This window comes from Nerophis ophidion, linkage group LG14 (assembly GCF_033978795.1).
Source record: "Nerophis ophidion isolate RoL-2023_Sa linkage group LG14, RoL_Noph_v1.0, whole genome shotgun sequence".
Lineage (NCBI taxonomy): Eukaryota > Metazoa > Chordata > Actinopteri > Syngnathiformes > Syngnathidae > Nerophis > Nerophis ophidion.
Genome location: NC_084624.1, coordinates 3,964,478 through 3,984,566, shown reverse-complemented (window position 1 = coordinate 3,984,566; position 20,089 = coordinate 3,964,478). Strand labels below are relative to the sequence as shown.

The window sequence follows — 20,089 nt, the reverse complement described above, 5'->3', positions numbered from 1 at the left end:
CCTGAACAATGTGGCACAACTTTTAACGGGCACCGAAAAGGAGAGCACATCACTACAATTCTCGCATCCCTGCATTGGCTTCCTGTTTGGTTTAGAATTGATTTAAAAAAATGTACTGTTCGTTTTCAAAGCTTTAAATGGGCTGGCCCTAAATTACATCACGGACCTCATCTGAATGTATTCTCCGGCTCGCACATTGGCGTTCAGGGACCAGTTCTCACTTGGGGTGCCTAAGACAAGACTTAAGACTCTGTTGTGTTTTAATCCCTCATGTCAGCCTGGCCCCAACTGTTGAAGGTTCCAAGTCAAGTCCCACTTTATTGCCATTTAGTTAAAACAACATGAGAAAGTGTTTCTGTCTGGATTGAGAAGAGGCATAGTGCAAAAGACAGTAAAAAATACATGTTATTAGAGATGTCCGATAATGGCTTTTTTGCCGATATCCGATATTGTCCAACTCTTAATTACCGATTCCGATATCAACCAATACCAATATATACAGTCGTGGAATTAACACATTATTATGCCTAATTTTGTTGTGATGCATTAAACAATGTAACAAGGTTTTCCAAAATAAATCAAATCAAGTTATGGAAGAAAATGCCAACATGGCACTGCCATATTTATTATTGAAGTCACAAAGTGCATTATTTTTTTTTAACATGCCTCAAAACAGCAGCTTGGAATTTGGGACATGCTCTCCCTAAAAGAGCATGAAAAAGCTGAGGGGAAGGGAGTAAAGGGGGGGAGGCAGGGGGGTGTATATTGTAGCGTCCCAGAAGAGTTAGTGCTGCAAGGGGCTCTGGGTATTTGTTCTGTTGTATTTATGTTGTGTTACAGTGTGAATGTTCTCCCGAAATGTGTTTGTCATTCTTTTTTAGTGTGGGTTCACAGTGTGGCGCATATTTGTAACAGTGTTAAAGTTGTTTATACGGCCAGCCTCAGTGTGACCTGTATGGCGGTTGACCCATTATGCTTGAATTCACTTGTGTTTGTGAAAAGTTGTAGATATTACAACTGCACTTCTCCCTACGTCCGTGTACCGCTCCGTACAGCGGCGTTTTGAAACCGATACAGATAATTTACGATATCACATTTTAAAGCATTTGTCGGCCGATAATATTGGCAGTCCGATATTATCGGACATCTTTACACGTTATATAAAATATTAAACTGTACACGAAGGGACGGCGTGGCGAAGTTGGGAGAGTGGCCATGCCAGCAATCTGAGGGTTACTTGTTCAATCCCCACCTTCTACCATCCTAGTCATGTCCCGTGTGTGCTTGAGCAAGACACTTCACCCTTGCTCCTGATGGGGGACCCTGGTTAGCGCCTTGCATGGCAACTCTTGCCATCAGTGTGTGAATGTGTGTGTGAATGGGTGAATGTGGAAATACTGTCAAAGCACTTTGGGCTCCTTAAAAAGGGGTAGAAAAGCGCTATACAAGTACAAAGCATTTACCATTTTTACCATTTTACACACACACAAATGTGTAAGCAGTCTTATCTAAAACACACTTATTTTCTGGCTTTTAAATTGGCTCGCATCGTGTGGTCTTTGGTTTCTTTTATTGTTTTATTCTATTTTACTGATTAGTTGTTTCTTATTTTGGCGTTTTTATTCAATTCATCATTTTATCTATTCTCCTATTTTGAATATGTTTAACTTCGATTGATTGATTGAAACTTTTATTAGTAGATTGCACAGTACAGTATATATTCCGTACAACTGACCACTAAATGGTAACACCCCAATAAGTTTTCAACTTGTTTAAGTTAATTAATTTAACGTTAATCAATTCATGGTACAAATATATACTATCAACATAATACAGTCATCACACAAGTTAATCATCATAGTATATACATTGAATTATTTACATTATTTACAATCCGGTGGGTGGGATGTGGAGGGGGTCGGGTTGGAGGGGGATTTAGGTTTGGTTGATATTAGCACTTCGGTCAACAATTATAAATGGTAACACCCGAATAAGTTTTTCAACTTGTTTAAGTCGGGGTCCACGTTAAACAATTCATGGTAAAATAATTACTTTTCTATTGTTTTTATGTGCAGCACTCTGTAAACTGTTATTATTGATCCATCCATCTATCCAAATTCTACCGCTTGTTCCTTTCGGGGTGTAGGGGGGGCTGGAGCCTACCCCAGCGGGGTACACCCTGTCATGTTTTGTGATCATGTTTTGTTTAGTTGTTATGTTACTTCAAGACTCCATTAGTTCCTGTTTTTTTACTCCCTTGTTTTGTTTCCATGACATCTCATTGGTTTCACCTGCACTCATGCACCTGATTTTTTAAGGACTCACGCACTTGTGTTAAACATGTCACTATCATTTGAGCTTGTAGTTGCCAGGCAGTCGGCTGGCGTCGTTGTTATTCCATGCTTTGTTCATTCTCTTCATGCCATAGTTCATGCTTCATGCCCTGCACGTAAGTATTGTTTATTCAAGTCACAGTTAGCAAGTTTTTTCATGTCTTAAGTTTTTTTGCCTTAGTGGTAGTTGTTTTAGCCGAGTTTGTTCTCCGTCCTGTGTGCGCCTTTAGTGTACACTTTTTTTTTTATAGATAAATTAAAATATGTATTTACCTTCATGCCATGTCCCGTCACCTTCCTCTGCATTCTGGGAAAACAAACCACACCATAGCCCCCGTTTTGACAGAATGACGCCAGCCAACTGCCTGGCAACTTCAAGCTTAAATGATAGTGACATGATTACTACAGGTGTGTGACTCCATTGCATCCAGTCTCCCCTGGGTCACCCACATCTGTGGTCCTCTCCGAGGTTTCTCATAGTCATTCTCACTGACATCCACTGGGTTGTGAGTTTTTCCTTTTCCAGGATGTCGTTGCGGCTTGTGCAGCCCTTTGAGACGTATTTAGGACTATATAAATAAACTTTGATTGAATGATTGATGATAAATCAAAGTTCCCCTGTACACTGTAACTCTGCACTTGTCTGTGCATCGGTTGGGGACATCTCTGCGTTGCTGAGTCGTCTCCGCTTGGGATGGTCTCCTGCTGGCCCCACTATGGACTGGACTCTCACTATTATGTTAGATCCACTATGGACTGGACTCTCACTATTATGTTAGACCCACTATGGACTGGACTCTCACTATTATGTTAGATCCACTATGGACTGGACTCTCACACTATTATGTTAGATCCACTATGGATTGGACTTTCACTATTATGTTAGATCCACTATGGACTGGACTCTCACTATTATGTTAGACCCACTATGGACTGGACTCTCACTATTATGTTAGATCCACTATGGACTGGACTCTCACACTATTATGTTAGATCCACTATGGATTGGACTTTCACAATATTAAGCTAGACCCACTCGATGTCCATTGCATCTGGGGGGGTGAGGGGGGATGTCACCCACATCGGCATAGCTCGGTTGGTAGAGTGGCCGTGCCAGCAACTTCAGGGTTCCATGTTCGATCCCGCTTCCGCCATCTTAGTCACTGCCGTTGTATCCTTGGGCAAGACACTTTACCCACCTGCTCCCAGTGCCACCCACACTAGTTTAAATCTAACTTAGATATTGGGTTTCACTATGTAAAGCGCTTTGAGTCACTTGAGAAAAAGCGCTATATAAATATAATTCACTTCACACATTTACGGTCCTCTCCAAGGTTTCTCATAGTCATTCTCATTGACATCCCACTGAGTTGTGAGTTTTTCCTTGCACTTATGTGGGCTCTGAACCGAGGATGTCGTTGTGGCTTGTGCAGCCCTTTGAGACACTTGTGATTTAGGGCTATATAAACGAACATTAATTGATTGATTGTCTAACGCAGGGGTCGGGAACCTTTTTGGCTGAGAGAGCCATACAAGCCAAATACTTTTAAAAGTATTTCCGTGAGAGCGATATAGTTTTTTATTTTCTTAACACTGAATACAACTAAATGCGTGCATTTTTAAGAAAGACCAACATTTAAAATGTATAATAAGTCTCTTATTCTTTTCAATAACATTGTTATTCTGAGGCTATCCAAAAATAAATAAAATACTTCTCACCATTAATGCGACTTCTTGAACAGGTGCGGTAGAAACCGGATGGATGGATGAAAATGCATGAGAATGTTTTATATTTTGAACATTATTTTTAACACTGTGATTACCAGCGGAATTATTCATTACTTATCGTGTTAAGCAATGTCAGCTAAGATTTATCCGAGAGCCAGATGCAGTCATCAAAAGAGCCACATCTGGCTCTGGAGCCATAGGTTCCCTACACCTGGTCTAACGTAATAGATGTCATTTATCACATACAACAACGTAACATGATGAAGTGGAACAGGCGGGCACAAATGATAGCCACACTAGCATAGCTATGTTAGCTACATGCTAACATTACATTTTTAAGAGCAACATCACGCTAGGTTAGCATGTTGGCTTAAGACAAAATGATCCAACTTACTGCTCACACGTCTAAAATTGGCTGACAGTTTACAAGCTACTTGTTGAATTGAAAATATGTAGCGAAGCCTTTAGTTTTACAAAGTGGCGAGGTGGTAAGATGACTGAGAAAGGAGATTTTGTCCCTTGTCAAGAAAAGTCACAACTTTAAAAGCATTGCTTTAGGCACTTCTTTTCTTAAAAGTGGAGGAAACAATTGAAAGAGACAATCCACTTGTGTCACCTGTGGTGCTAATAAACAGGCTTTCGGGACAGACATTACTGTTAAAACATGTTTTAATTAAGAACTCAGAGGGGAAAGGCTGAGTGTTGTAGTAATCAGAGGCAGAGGAGGGGATTTGGTCAACTCTACGGTGGGTTTCTAAACGGATCAATGTGAGATAAGGCAGCTTTTGCTGTGTGGTAAACAAGTGCAGTGAGCCAAGTATCTATTGGCTGTTCTGTCTTTGAGGCGCCTGACTGGGACAGGAAGATGGAGTGTAAGCGCCTCCCTGTAAGTTAACAACATGACAGGTGTGCGTGTCAACTCATCAATAGATAGCTTTGTTGTAAAAAAAAAATGTCTTCGAATAAAATAACCACTCTCCGTTTGGCTGCACATGCCTTCAAGGATGGAAGATTTCTCGTCTTCAGCATCATTACCCAATAACTAGGGAAGCTCTATAGTGCTAATTACAAGCGCTTGGAGACAAATGTATTTTTCAATTATCGTTTCATCTTTAATCACGGAATAAAGAAGCAATAAAATTTGCTTGGAGTATGTGATCGCAAAACGAGGAAGAAAGCGATTAACATTGCATTAATGATGTGGAGAAGAAAGTTACCCGGTGGCTGATACAGCAGCTGTCCTCCAATACATCTGGCATTAGTACTGAAGCCCTGGGCGTACTACGGCGTCCGATCCGCACACTTAGGTCATCAATCACTCCTCCCGACAATGAGACGGTGATGTACACTGAAGTGTGAGGAATGAAAGGAAAAGAGAGAACTGAAGAAAAAACAAAAAAGTCACATTATATCATGGAGGAGATTCATTCGGGACAACCCACGGCTTACTGGTTTAAAAGTCACTTATCGTCGGACTGGGAACGGCCACAGAAACGCCGTCCATCAACCGGAAATGCATTTGGCGGCGTACACGTTAATTCAGGTAGGGCAATTTGGTGAAAAAGAAAGTGTAGATGTGATAATATGCTGGATTGTTATCCTTCCAGCGCATGATGTGACAGTCAGGGGGTGTGATGCAGTCATCTCTCTGCCAATCAGCCGGCCCCGGCTCTGTATTTCCCTCAAGAAAATGCGGAGAAATATGTAAAGGAACCTCATTCAAGAAGTGATAGTCCCGGTGGCTGCAAACAACCCCCACTCGCCCCTCCTCCTCTTATAACTTAAAATACATCACATTTCAGGCAAATTTCCAGTGTAAAAGCTTCTCAAGCTCCACCTTCCCTTTGAACGTGGCTACAGTGAAGGCCCCCCCCGTCCTCTCCAGGTCGACAGCCGCAAAAGCGAAGCGGCAGGGACGCCTCAAAAGATGTGCTTGAGGTGCTTGATGCCGTATGTCTTGAAAAACACCAGCAGGATGAGGGTCCACAGGCCGAGGATGAAGCCGTCCGGAGGGTGCCAGTCTTTCTGTTTGGGCTTCTGCAGGGGGGGGAGTGCATAGGTGATGTCAGGTAAAGTGACACGGGGAGAGGAGGAGCAGAAGGGAGGAGAAATGAAGTTTAGTAATAGTGAGCATATTTCTCCTGTTGAGGCCACCGCTGATTGTGCTGTCATTCAAGCGGACAAGCTGGCACACACGTGCACGCTTCCAACAAAAAGCTGTCGCCGGGGCTCATCAGTACACCTCCCTTGCCTCCTATTTGTCCCGTTCACTGGCACGTCATCATTTTGTGTAGGATTATACTTTTAAATCTGGCCGTTATTAAGCACGCGTCTCGCAAGAAGCGCATTTATATGCTAATGTGTCGGCAGTATTCCGTACCCAGATGAGATTTTTAACCTCTAAAAAGACGAAAGATTGGTTGGGGACTAAGCTGTATATACTCAGCGAGCAGACACTTAAGAGACTTCAGTCCATCCATCCATCCATCCATCTTCTTCCGCTTATCCGAGGTCGGGTCGCGGGGGCAACAACCTAAGCAGGGAAACCCAGACTTCCCTCTCCCCAGCCACTTCGTCTAGCTCTTCCCGGGGGAGCCCGAGGCGTTCCCAGGCCAGCCGGGAGACATAGTCTTCCCAACGTGTCCTGGGTCTTCCCCGTGGCCTCCTACCGGTTGGACGTGCCCTAAACACCTCCCTAGGGAGGCGTTCGGGTGGCATCCTGACCAGATGCCCAAACCACCTCATCTGGCTCCTCTCCATGTGGAGGAGCAGCGGCTTTACTTTGAGTTCTTCCCGGATGGCAGAGCTTCTCACCCTATCTCTAAGGGAGAGCCCCGCCACACGGCGGAGGAAACTCATTTGGGCCGCTTGTACCCATGATCTTATCCTTTCGGTCATGACCCAAAGCTCATGACCATAGGTGCGGATGGGAACGTAGATCGACCGGTAAATTGAGAGCTTTGCCTTCCGGCTCAGCTCCTTCTTCACCACAACGGATCGATACAACGTCCGCATTACTGAAGACGCCGCACCGATCCGCCTGTCGATCTCACCATCCACTCTTCCCTCACTCGTGAACAAGACACCTAGGTACTTGAACTCCTCCACTTGGGGCAGGGTCTCCTCCCCAACCCGGAGATGGCATTCCACCCTTTTCCGGGAGAGAACCATGGACTCGGACTTGGAGGTGCTGATTCTCATTCCGGTCGCTTCACACTCGGCTGCGAACCGATCCAGTGAGAGCTGAAGATCCCGGTCAGATGAAGCCATCAGGACCACATCATCTGCAAAAAGCCGAGACCTAATCCTGCGGTCACCAAACCGGAACCCCTCAACGCCTTGACTGCGCCTAGAAATTCTGTCCATAAAAGTTATGAACAGAATGGGTGACAAAGGACAGCCATGGCAGAGTCCAACCCTCACTGGAAATGTGTTCGACTTACTGCCGGCAATGCGGACCAAGCTCTGACACTGATCATACAGGGAGGGGATCGGGAGCGGACTTCAGTCATTCCTCACAATATAAGTCACCATTATTTGGTTGGAAGGCGGCGAGAGAGTCAGAACAGGCAGAAGGAGCAGGGACAAGCGACCGGGATAAAAGAAGGTGTGCGGTGGAGTACACAAGAACGTGGAACAGAGTGAGCGCCGGTGTCTGCTTGGCATGCCGGGGAACACATTTGCTAACCGGTAAACATTGACACTGCAAATGGAGATAAAGGCGGACTGACGGGAAGGGACAAACTTCCCGCAGGACACACAGTAAACACCAAACGGTGTGGTTAAATTTAACTGGAACAAAGAGAATGACTTGGATGCTGCTGTTAAGGCCCTGTCCACACCTGACAAGTTTTCAGCTTAAATGTACTCTTGTTAGATCAACTGGGAATCACTCATGCACAGACCACTTGAAGAGGTGAAAAAAAAAGCATAAAAACAAACGTACAGTACAGGCCAAAAGTTTAGACAAACCTTCTCTGGTTTACACTTAGAGCTTTTAAACTATCATGTAGAAAGTTGGAACGCAAATGGCGTGCAACAACGTGAAGTTTTGAAGTTAACTGAAAACATGTTTTGTATTGTAGTTTCTTCAAAATAGAATAAAATGTAAATAATCAAATGTATATACTTGTTCTTATATTTTCTGAGCTCACTATGTTAACTGCTCGCTGTACATATGCGACCAAGTCAGACCTACACTGTTTCAATGTCCATTTCTCAGGAGATATACTTGTTAATGACTGAAGTGCTAATATCAACCAAACCTAACACCCCCCCCCCCCCCCATATCCCACCCACCGGATTGTAAATAATGTAAATAATTCAATGTATATACTCTGATGATTAACTTGTCTGATGACTGTATTATGTTGATAGTATATAATTGATAAACGTGGACCCCGACTTAAACAAGTTTAAAAACTTATTCAGGTGTTACCATTTAGTGGTCAATTGTACGGAATATGTACTGTACTGTGCAATCTACTAATAAAAGTATCAATCATTCAAACAATCAATCAATCAAAAGCTACCCTTTACTCTAATTACTGTTTTGCACACTCTTGGCATTTTCTCAATGAGCTTCAAGCACACCTGTGAAGTGAAAACCCTTTCAGGTGACTACCTCTTGAAGCTCATCGAGAGAATGCCAAGAGTGTGCAAAACAGTAATCAGAGCAAAGGGTGGCTATTTTGAAGAAAGCAGAATATAAAACATGTTTTCAGTTATTTCACCTTTTTATTGTTAAGTACGTAACTCCACATGTGAAATTCATTCATACTTCTGATGCCTTAAGTGACAATCTACAATGTAAATAGTCATGAAAATAAAGAAAAGGCTTAGAATGAGAAGGTGTGTCCACACTTTTGGCTTGTACAATATGTCAAGTTGTACTCATGCAGACTAGAACAATACCACCATGCTTAAAATTAGGCAAGACAATTATAAATAAATAAATGGGTTGTACTTGTATAGCGCTTTTCTACCTTTAAGGTACTCAAAGCGCTTTGACACTACTTCCACATTTACACATTCACACACTGATGGAGGGAGCTGCCATGCAAGGCGCTAACCAGCACCCATCAGGAGCAAGGGTGAAGTGTCTTGCTCAAGGACACAACGGACGTGACAAGGTTAGTACTAGGTGGGGATTGAACCAGGGACCCTCGGGTTGCGCACGGCCACTCTCCCACTGCGCCACGCTGCAACTAATTGTTGACAAGTATTTCGACAGTAATGACTGAGTTTTGAGTCATTTTAATATGTCCATGTTTACTTTCTATTGTATTGACTAAGGGTAAACAATTAATATCAGAAATGTAATTACCGGGATGATGAAAAATTATGTCATGCTGATAAATAGTGAAGTGAATCATATTTATGTAGCGCTTTTCTCCAGTGACTCAAAGTGCTTTTACATAGTGAAACCCAATATCTAAGTTACATTTAAAACCAGTGTGGGTGGCACTGGGAGCAGGTGGGTAAAGTGTCTTGCCCAAGGACACAACGGCAGTGACTAGGATGGCGGAAGCGGGGATCGAACCTGGAACCTTAAAGTTGCTGGCACGGGCGCTCTACCAACCGGGCCATACCGCCACCGTAAATACAATAACAATAAAAAAAATGTGTGATACGGATTTAAAAACATGCTCCAATGAAGCGAGATTACTCAAACTGGCTGTAGGTGGTTCAGGGTGAGCAAATCAAACACTCCTTTGCTCCCAGGAGGTCGTAAACTTTCCCGGAGCTCACAGTAAACAAACATGCTGTCGATAGTGAGGGACTTTTCCACTGTTTTCAGAGGAAGACATTTTGTTCGGCAAACATTCTGCAAGGAGGGAAAAAGCATCAGGCTTGATTGAATACATTGAACCTTATCAGCCTCCTGCCTATAAATATTCTCATTCATTCAAGTCATTGTATTCTCAGGGAATTCAATTGATCGAACCTGGACCGTTCATTTTGTCTTAAAAGACATTTCACTTCTTATCAAAGCAGGCTTCATCAGTTAATTCTCATAGACTTGACATTGTTCAGAATTAGTCTGAGTGCTTGGTGCGACAAGCCAAATTAGTTATCCTCTACATGCCCACAGAAGAATGGGTTCGCTCTATTGTGGTATAAAACAGCTATTAAGACACAAAAAAGCAAAACTTCTGTCTACACAACAGCAGTCATTAACATGGAATTAGAAATTGTCAGGATTCTGAAACGCCAGCAACACGCCTAGGAGCGAAGATAATGATAAATTCACCATCTAAATGGGGATCACAATGCATGTGCTGAAAGATATGAACATCCCATCAGCCAGCATCTCAGTGAGAGCAGACGCGGTACTGTAAGTGATTTTTGTTTTGTATATTCATAGTTTCTATTTCTGTTTAGTACTTAGCTATACTGCTACATGATGCTCAGTGTTTCAGTGTGGCATAATCTGCTGAGCAAGTTGTAACTAATCCACCGTATATTCAGGCTCAAAAATACAAGGTTCTGAATCATCATTGGTCCCAAAGTAGTTGTCGTTGGTTCTCATGAAGTCTGCCATGATTAGTACTACTCTGTGAATCAATGCCCCGGAAAAAATGCTCTGGAAATGCTTAAAATGATCAAAATATGGTAAATATTACAGGTTGTCAAAGGGCTGGGCGATATCGATATAGAAAATGACTATATTGTGATATTCGAGTATAAGTTCTCACACAGTTGCTTTTAGCTGCGGGCATTACACTACATGCATCTCTCCTTCTCAGAGACTTAAAACAAGTCCACCTTCTTACATACGTCACGTGTGCCACGTCACACGCCCTCTCCGAGCAGAGAGGTAGCAGCATGGGTAACGTTAGCTGTGATGCTAGCGAAGCCGAGCGAGTGGTAATACGAGAGAAAGAAGGTGCGAATCTGGTAATAAATGAAGGAGGAATAAATTCCCAAGAAAAACAGCAGGGGGTCCATCATCTGGCTGTGGTTCGGCTTCAAGCCGAAATATGTTGAATAGACAACTTTAATTTGCCAAGTGTGGTGCACAAGCGTTGCTACCAGAAGTAGCATTACTGCTAATATATAGCATCATTTAAAAAGTCACCTGCTAATAACTGTTTAATAAATACAGTTTTAGTCAACTGACTTAGTTGTGATTTCCCTCTCTGCATGAAAGTTTAAAAGTAGCATATATTAAAGCAGTATGAAGAAGAATGTTTTAATGTAGACACATAGAATCATCATACTGCTGTGATTATATGTATCAAGTGTTCATTCAAGGCTGAGGCAAAATATTGAGATATATATCGTGTATCGCGATATGAACTACAAATATCGAGATATTAAAAAAAGGCCATATTGCCCAGCCCTTGGTTGTCATGATAGTGCCGGTTACTGCATTATATATACGCATACTTTTTTAGAGGGCTTTAAAGGGGAACATTATCACAATTTCAAAAGGGTTAAAAACAATAAAAATCAGTTCCCAGTGGCTTGTTGTATTTTTTGAAGTTTTTTTAAAAATGTTAACGGTCCCGGAATATCCCTAAATAAAGCTTAAAAGTGCCTTATTTTCGCTCTCTGCGAAGACACTGGCCATTTCCCTGTGACGTCACACAGTGCTGCCAATGTAAACAAACAATGGGAATACCACAGCAAGATATAGCGACATTAGCTCGGATTCAAACTCGGATTTCAGCGACTTAAGCGATTCAACACATTACGCACGTATTGAAACAGATGGTTGGAGTATGAAAATATTAAAGAAGAAACTGAAGCTATTGAGCGAATAGCTATTGACGCTATTCATAGCCATAGCATGGCCGAATAGCTGCGTTAGCATCACTGGTAAAATGTGCGGACCAAACGATCAGGACTTTCGCATCTTTTGACACTGGAGCAACTTAAATCCGTCGATTGGTAAGTGTTTTTTTCGCATTAAATGTGGGTGGAAAGAAACGTAATATAGTTGCAAATGCATCTGCAGGTTATCCATACATCTCTGTGCCATGTCTGCTTTAGGACCGCCGGTAAATAGCATGTTAGCATCGATTAGCATAGCATGTTAGCATCGATTAGCTGGCAGTCAAAATCAACAAAACTCACCTTTGTGATTTTGTCGACTTTATCGTTGCAAATGCATCTGCAGGTTATCCATACATCTCTGTGCCATGTCTGCTTTAGCACCGCCGGTAAATAGCATGTTAGCATCGATTAGCTGGCAGTCAAAATCAACAAAACTCACCTTTGTGTTTTTGTAAACTTTATCGTTGCAAATGCATCTGCAGGTTATCCATACATCTCTGTGCCATGTCTGCCTTAGCATCGCCGGTCAAATGTGGAGACACTCTGGCACATTCAATGGGGGTCTGGCGGCAGACACTTTGGCATCTTCGGGCCAGTGGTGCAACTTGAATCCCTCCCTGTTAGTGTTGTTACACCCTCCGACAACACACCGTCGAGGCACGATGTCTCCAAGGTTCCAAAAAAAACTGAAAATAACAGAGCTGAGACCCGGTGTTTGTAATGTGTTGAAAATGAAAATGGTGGGTGTGTTACCTCGGCGACGTCACATTCTGACGTCATCGCCTCCAGTGCGATAAACAGAAAGGCGTTTAATTCGCCAAAATTCACCCATTTAGAGTTCGGAAATGGGTTAAAAAAATAGATGGTCTTTTTTCTGCACCATCAAGGTATGTATTGACGCTTACATAGGTCTGCTGATAATGTTCCCTTTTAAAAGCCTCACCACATGGCTAATGTAGTCATAAATTAAAACACAAGAAAATATGTTTATGCTGGTCAAAGATCCTATATATGACGAGTGCTCCAAGGGTTTTAGGAAAATGTTAGTCATAGAGCTCGGCCGATTATTGGTGCCGCTATTTGACATTTTGACAGATCGGCATTGGCCTTTTTTAATCGGTATTGGCTTCTTTTTTTGGTAGTATTAATAATGAATTGTAACATTTAAGCCCTATTATCACCATTTTTGTCGTTTCAAATGTAACAATTTGCTGCATTGTTTGTGACTCTTGTTGGCGTTTGTTCAATATTTAAAATGTATAAAAAAGAGAACGACATGGTTCAATCCCGGCCTCGGGATCTTTCTGTGTGGAGTTTGCATGTTCTCCCCGTGACTGCGTGGGTTCCCTCCGGGTACTCCGGCGTCCTCCTACCGCCAAAGACATGCACCTGGGGATAGGCCCCTCCCACCTCCAAAGACATGCACCTGGGGATAGGCCCCTCCCACCTCCAAAGACATGCACCTGGGGATAGGCCCCTCCCACCTCCAAAGACATGCACCTGGGGATAGGCCCCTCCCACCTCCAAAGACATGCACCTGGGGAAAGGTTGATTAGCAACACTAAATGGTCCCTAGTGTGTGAATGTTGTCTGTGTTGGCCCTGTGATGAGGTAGCGACTTGTCCAGGGTGTACGCCGCCTTCCGCCCAAATGCAGCTGAGATAGGCTCCAGCACCCCCCGCGACCCCAAAAGGGACAAGTGGTAGAAAATGGATGGATGGATGGATTTGTCTCACATGAGAATTGTGAATAATGGGCAGAATTCCCATAAAGTGCAGTTGCCCTTTAAAATAATTGATATAAATAAAGCATATTAAGTGCAGGAGTACAATTGAATGCTAATGTTTAGATGAGCGGGGAAAAAAACCTTTTTGAAACACTTGTGCTGAAGTGTACAATAACCTCCAAAGATCTTCAGTCCAAGTTACGTGACGATGCTGCCAATTTCCAAGTGCCAATAGTAAGTCTTGTCAATGTCTACCTCTAAATATATTTAATTACTCAATCAAGTGCAATCAATGAAGCTTCTCTCCCACAAGGAATGCAAATGACTCCGAAGCCCAGCAAGGACATCAAGGCAGGGTTAAGCGAGACAAGGGGAAAGCACAGCAGTAGCAGTTAACACATTAATTACGATATAGACAAAAGTATTAAGCCAGGAGATCACTACGGCAGGAAGAAAACAGAGGTTTTGATCTTGAAGACCTAAGGGCCGGCCTTGATAGTTGACACCACGTGGGAGCGTGCGCCCACAAGGAGCAGTAGACCTGTGTGTGCATGTGAGCGTGTGATGAAGCAGGGAGCCTCCAGGTGAAGGAAGAGTGCAGGGGGGGTTATTGACGGTGACACACAACCATGTCAGCACTGCTAGCATAGGGGGAGGAGCAGGTGGCTACAGAAATGAGCAAGAATTTAGCAGCAAAAAGTGCAAAATACAGACTGAAAAAAATCCAAATGAAGTGAAATAGAATTTGGAACTGCAACTTAGAATCATGTTAAAACTCCGCATGTCACCGTCTTTTTAAACAAAAAAAATCTACCAACACCGCCAACCTCTGTCATATGTTAACTCAGGGGTAGGGAACCTATGGCTCTAGAGCCAGATGTGGCTCTTTTGATGACTGCATCTGGCTCTGGGATAAATCTGAGCTGACATTGCTTAACACGATAAGTAATGAATAATTCCACTTGTAATCACAGTGTTGAAAATAATGTTCAAAATATAAAACATTCTAATGCATTTTTAATCCATCCATCCGTTTTCTACCGCACCTGTTCAAGAAGTTGCGTAATGGTAAGAAGATATTTATTTATTATTGGTTAGTGTGGGGCTTGTTCTTCAGACCACCAAGCACCGACCTGAGAGCCTGTTTCAGGGTTACAATATTGTTTTATTTTTCAATAAGTCTCTCAGTTGCTTTCCAGCAATTATCTTTGCTCGTGCTTTGGCTCCAGCTCCAACCCCATCTCTCCTCCTGGCTGCTGCTTATAACAGAGCGACAGGTGATTAGATAACAAGGCCCAGGTGGGCCATCTACGCACCTATAGCTGATTTCGAGGCTGATCGTGGCAACACCCCGCTTCGCTGCAGGCCCGCCGGCCACGCCCCCTCCACAGTTAGCTTCCAAATAACAGTGTTATTACAAAGAACAAAAGACCTATTATACTCTAGAAATGTTGGTCTTACTTAAAAATGCACGCGTTTATTTGTGTTCAATGTTAAAAAAAGATATCATATGGCTCTTACGGAAATACATTTTGAAATATTTGGCTTCTCAGCTCTCTCAGCCAAAAAGGTTCCCGACCCCTGTGTTAACTAATAGTAGATTAAAGAAAAGCGATAATAAATAAATATTTATAATTGTTAAAGTTAAACTTACTATTGTTCATTTGTGTGCGTGCATGCACCCTCACAGGATAGATTCATCCCCATTCTGGGATAACTACAAGTCTAAATAAAAGTTCCCTTTGTCACTGATTCTGTTCATAACTTTTATGGAAATAATTTTTATGCGTAGTTAGGGTGTTGAGGGGATCCGCTTTGGTGGCTGCAGGATGTGGTCCTGATGGCTTCATCTGGCCAGGATCTTCAGCTCTAACGAGTGACTGGGATGAGAATCATCACCTCCAAGTCCGAGTCGATGGTTCTTGCTCGAAGAAGGGAGGAGACCCCGCCCCAAGTGGAGGAGTTCAAGTACCTCGGAGTCTCTCACGGTTGTGTTGGCTCCACTATGGATTGAACTTTCACGGTATCATGTTAGACCCGCTCGACATCCTTGTCGTTGTGGTTTGTGCAGCCCTTTGAGACACTAGTGATTTAGGGCTGTATAAATAATCATTGATTGATTGATTGATTGATTGTTCACGAGTGAGGGAAGAGTGGATTGTGAGATCGACAGGCGGCGTCTTCAGTAATGCGGACGCTGTATTGATCCGTTGTGGTGAAGAAGGAGCTGAGCCGGAAGGCAAACCTCTCAATTTACCGGTCGATCTATATTCCCATCCTCACCTATGCTCATGAACTTTGGGTCATGACCGAAAGGATAAGATCTCGAGTACAAGCGGCCGAAATGAGTTTCCTCCGCCGTGTGGCGGGTCTCTCCCTTAGAGATAGGGTGAGAAGCTCTGCCATCCAGGAGGAACTCAAAGTAAAGCCGCTGCTCCTTCACATGGAGAGGAGCCAGATGAGGTGGTTCGGGCATCTGGTCAGGACGAAGGGGCTGGGGAGAGAAAAGTCTGGGCTTCCCTGCTTAAGCTGCTGTCCTTGGGACCCGACCTAGGATAAGCAGAAGAAGATGGATGGCTGGACGGATAAATAAAAGTTTATCCTAGCTGCCATGATGTTGTTAAACAGGTCAACCTGACCATAAATGACTCCAAACAGAGACCTTGCAACGTGGTGTCATATTTTTTGTCTGTTTGTATCCTGATGGTTTAAACCAGAGGTCTCAAACTCGCTGCCTGTGGGCCAATTGAGGTTTGCGATACGATATTTTGTGGCCCCAGCCTTAATATAAAAGTTTATTGTATGTGCGGTATGTGAGTTATATTTGTATAGCGCTTTTCTACCTTCACGGTACTCAAAGCGCCCTGCGATGAGGTGGCGACTTGTCCAGGGTGTACCCCGCCTTCCGCCCGATTGTAGCTGAGATAGGCGCCAGCGCCCCCCGCGACCCCGAAAGGGAATAAGCGGTAGAAAATGGATGGATGGATGGGTACTCAAAGCGCTTTGACACTTTTTCTACATTCACACACTGATGGAAGGAGCTGCCATGCAAGGCTTTAATCACAACCCATCAGGAGCAAGGAGGAAGTGTCTTGCTCAAGGACACAACGGACGTGACTAGGATGGCGGAAGCCGGGGATCAAACCATGAATGCTGCTGGCACGGCCGCTCTACCAACCGAGCCACGACGTCCCTATACGTACTAGATGTAGGGGTAGATAATTGATTTATTGATGCATTGCAATTTGGACTTCAAATCAATTAGTAAACGTCAATAATTGATTATTTGTTTATTTATTGTATATAAAGTGATGCAGACAGTTTTACATTTTAGCGAGCAACCTCACTGAGCGATCCGACCAGCTCTTTTATTTTAGGCCACTTATCCAGTCTTGGACACATTTCCATTCATAAAATAAATGTAATGGCAATTATTTAATCTGTTTCTTATCACAAATGCAGTATGTTTGAAAATTTGCAAGCGATGAATTCGTATTTATCCAACCATCCATTTTCTACCGCTTTTTATTTAGTGAAACAAAAATAAATGTAAAACTGCATCAATATACATAAATTAATGATGCATAAATAATAGACTTTTAATCAAATCATAGTTCCTGAATCGTGATCATAGTCGAATCGTGAGGTGCCCAAAGAGTCCCACCTCTTCAATCAATCAATCAATGTTTATTTATATAGCCCCAAATCACAAATGTCTCAAAGGACTGCACAAATCATTACGACTACGACATCCTTGGAAGAACCCATAAAAAGGCAAGGAAAACTCACACCCAGTGGGCAGGGAGAATTCACATCCAGTGGGACGCCAGTGACAATGCTGACTATGAGAAACCTTGGAGAGGACCTCAGATGTGGGCAACCCCCCCTCTAATATGTATTGTATACTAGACTCTCTCTGACAAAAAAAAATTAAAATTATGCGTACGCGGTGGGATAAAATAAAAGTAAGGAAGTCAATCTAGCCTAATGTAGTCTGTGGTCACATAGCAGCACCTCTCTCTTGACAAAAAGTCCCCGGTAAACCGCACTGTAATTTGTGGGTCATTATTTTTTATTTACATCGATTTGCATGGTATTTGCATTGCCTCACACGATGAACACTGTAATACAGTACATATATTTCTATATGATGTTATTAGGTGTTTTTTTGTTTTGTTTCTATGACTACGGTCCAACAGTAATAGCACGGCGGCTAATAAACACTCCGGGAGACTTTGCCTTTTTGCACTTGCTATTCCAGTACTTTCTGCAGTCTACAAATGCCATGGTGTTCAAGATTGGATTTTTTTTTTAAACAAAGCTTTTTTTTTACAATACCTAATGCGGCCCAATCTCACCCAGATATTTTAGCGTCTTGGAAGAGTTAGTGCTGCAAGGGCTTCTGGGTATTTGTTCTGTTGTGTTACGGTTTATGTTTTCCCGAAATGTGTTTGTCATTCTTGTTTGGTGTGGGTTCACAGTGTGGCGCATATTTGTAACAGTGTCAAAGTTGTTTATACGGCCACCCTCAGTGTGACCTGTATGGCTGTTGATGAAGTATGCTTTGCATTGTGTGTGTGTGTTAAAAGGCGTAGATGTTGTGTGACTGCGCCGGCACACTGTTTGTATGTAGGATAGGCGGACATGACAACAAGCTGTCCACACTCAGGTACGCATGTTAAGGGGTGAAGGTTTCAGGTGAGAAAGGACGCTTAAGGCAGTGCCTAAAGGCACGCCCCCAATATTGTTGTCTGGGTGGAAATCGGGAGGATGGTCACCATGGGAGATTATCCGGAGAGACATTGAAAATCGGGAGGGTTGGCAAGTATGGCGGCAGCTAAAAATTATTTCAGCAAATTGAGTAATCTATTGATTTGTTTGTTCAATTAATTGAGTAATTTGAGTGTTTTTTATCGGCTTACGGATGAACACTGACTTACCACATTTAGGTAAAATATCCATCCATCCATCCATCTTCTTCGGCTTATCCGAGGTCGGGTCGCGGGGGCAACAGCCTAAGCAGGGAAACCCAGACTTCCCTTTCCCCAGCCACTTCGTCTAGCTCTTCCCGGGGTATCCCGAGGCGTTCCCAGGCCAGACGGGAGACATAGTCTTCCCAACGTGTCCTGGGTCTTCCTCGTGGCCTCCTACCGGTTGGACGTGCCTTAAACACCTCCCTAGGGAGGCGTTCGGGTGGCATCCTGACCAGATGCCCGAACCACCTCATCTGGCTCCTCTCCATGTGGAGGAGCAGCGGCTTTACTTTGAGTTCCTCCCGGATGGCAGAGCTTCTCACCCTATCTCTAAGGGAGAGACCCAAACTCATTTGGGCCGCTTGTACCCGTGATCTTGTCCTTTCGGTCATGACCCATATGATATTTAGGTAAAATAGCTGAAATTAAAAAAAAAATTCTCCTTGCCGTAACCATATTGTTTTACAATAAATACCAAAATTGAAATAGATCGTTTAACAGGTGTATAATGATAAAAAATAAATGTATAATAAAAGAACAAAACCTCTCCACTGTTTGCCAGCAGGTACATCACAGCACCCACACACCTGCTGCTAAGTGCAGCAACTATGTTTGCATATGTCAAGTTCCAAGCACTGCTTGTGGTCTGGACTTTATAATTTTTTATTAGTTACACTTACTAGACTATTAATAAAAGCAACAGAAAATGAATAGAAGGTTTTACTAATCGAATTAATTGATTATTTGTTGCAGCCCTACATACAGCAGCTTTAAATCAGAAAGGAGTAGGAAGAACCAGTTTATTTAATCCTGACCTTTCGACCCAGAACATGTTTTTAAATATCATCACACATACCCACGACCCCCACCCCATTTAGAGTCTCCAATTAAATTAATTTAACTAGCATATTTTTTCAGATGTGGGAGGAAGTCTTGAGTATTCAGAGAAAACTCTCTTCAACAACTAACATTATTCATAAATAATTTATTTAAAAATGTTGGATGACTGATTTGTATCTTTGAAGAGGAAAAAAACAATTACCATAATGAATGATTCATCTTGATAAAAAATGCTGCTGCTGCAAGAAAGGAAATAAGAAAGTAGAAGTGAAACTGCAATATAGCTCGGTTGGTAGAGCGGCCGTGCCAGCAACTTGAGGGTTGCAGGTTCGATCCCCACTTGCACCATCCTAGTCACTGCCGTTGTGTCCTTGGGCAAGACACTTTACCCACCTGCTCCCAGTGCCACCCACACTGGTTTAAATGTAACTTAGATATTGGGTTTCACTATGTAAAGCGCTTTGAGTCACTAGAGAAACTATAATTCACTTCACACACAATAAAAATGATTTGGCACAGAAAAAGAAGTGGGAGCGAAAGTCTGCATTCCGGCCTGTTGGACGACCTTCTCCAATTGAACCGTTCACATCCGACAGCTGCCTAGGGCCGAAGCGTGCACGGAAGCATCTTGCCTCCATTTTACAGTTTTCTTATGTGCCGCTTATTCAATTTACACAGTGGAATCAATTAACGGCAAATCCATCACA

The 20,089-nt window shown here is 43.0% G+C and overlaps 1 protein-coding gene across 3 annotated transcripts in view; it reads right to left on the bottom strand.

The window, feature by feature from the left end:
* The window catches only part of pigk (phosphatidylinositol glycan anchor biosynthesis, class K), a 110,965-nt gene that overhangs the window by 51,923 nt on the left and 38,953 nt on the right, over positions 1–20,089 (bottom strand). The window contains exon 11 of one of the 3 annotated variants that reach the window (XM_061919660.1): positions 5,150–6,098. The exons of the other annotated variants lie outside the window; for them this stretch is intronic. Within the exon in view, the coding sequence (XP_061775644.1) occupies positions 5,982–6,098 (117 nt within the window). The 3' untranslated portion in view covers positions 5,150–5,981. Of the gene's footprint in view, positions 1–5,149; positions 6,099–20,089 lie in introns of those variants that run through there. 3 annotated transcript variants of the gene reach the window in all.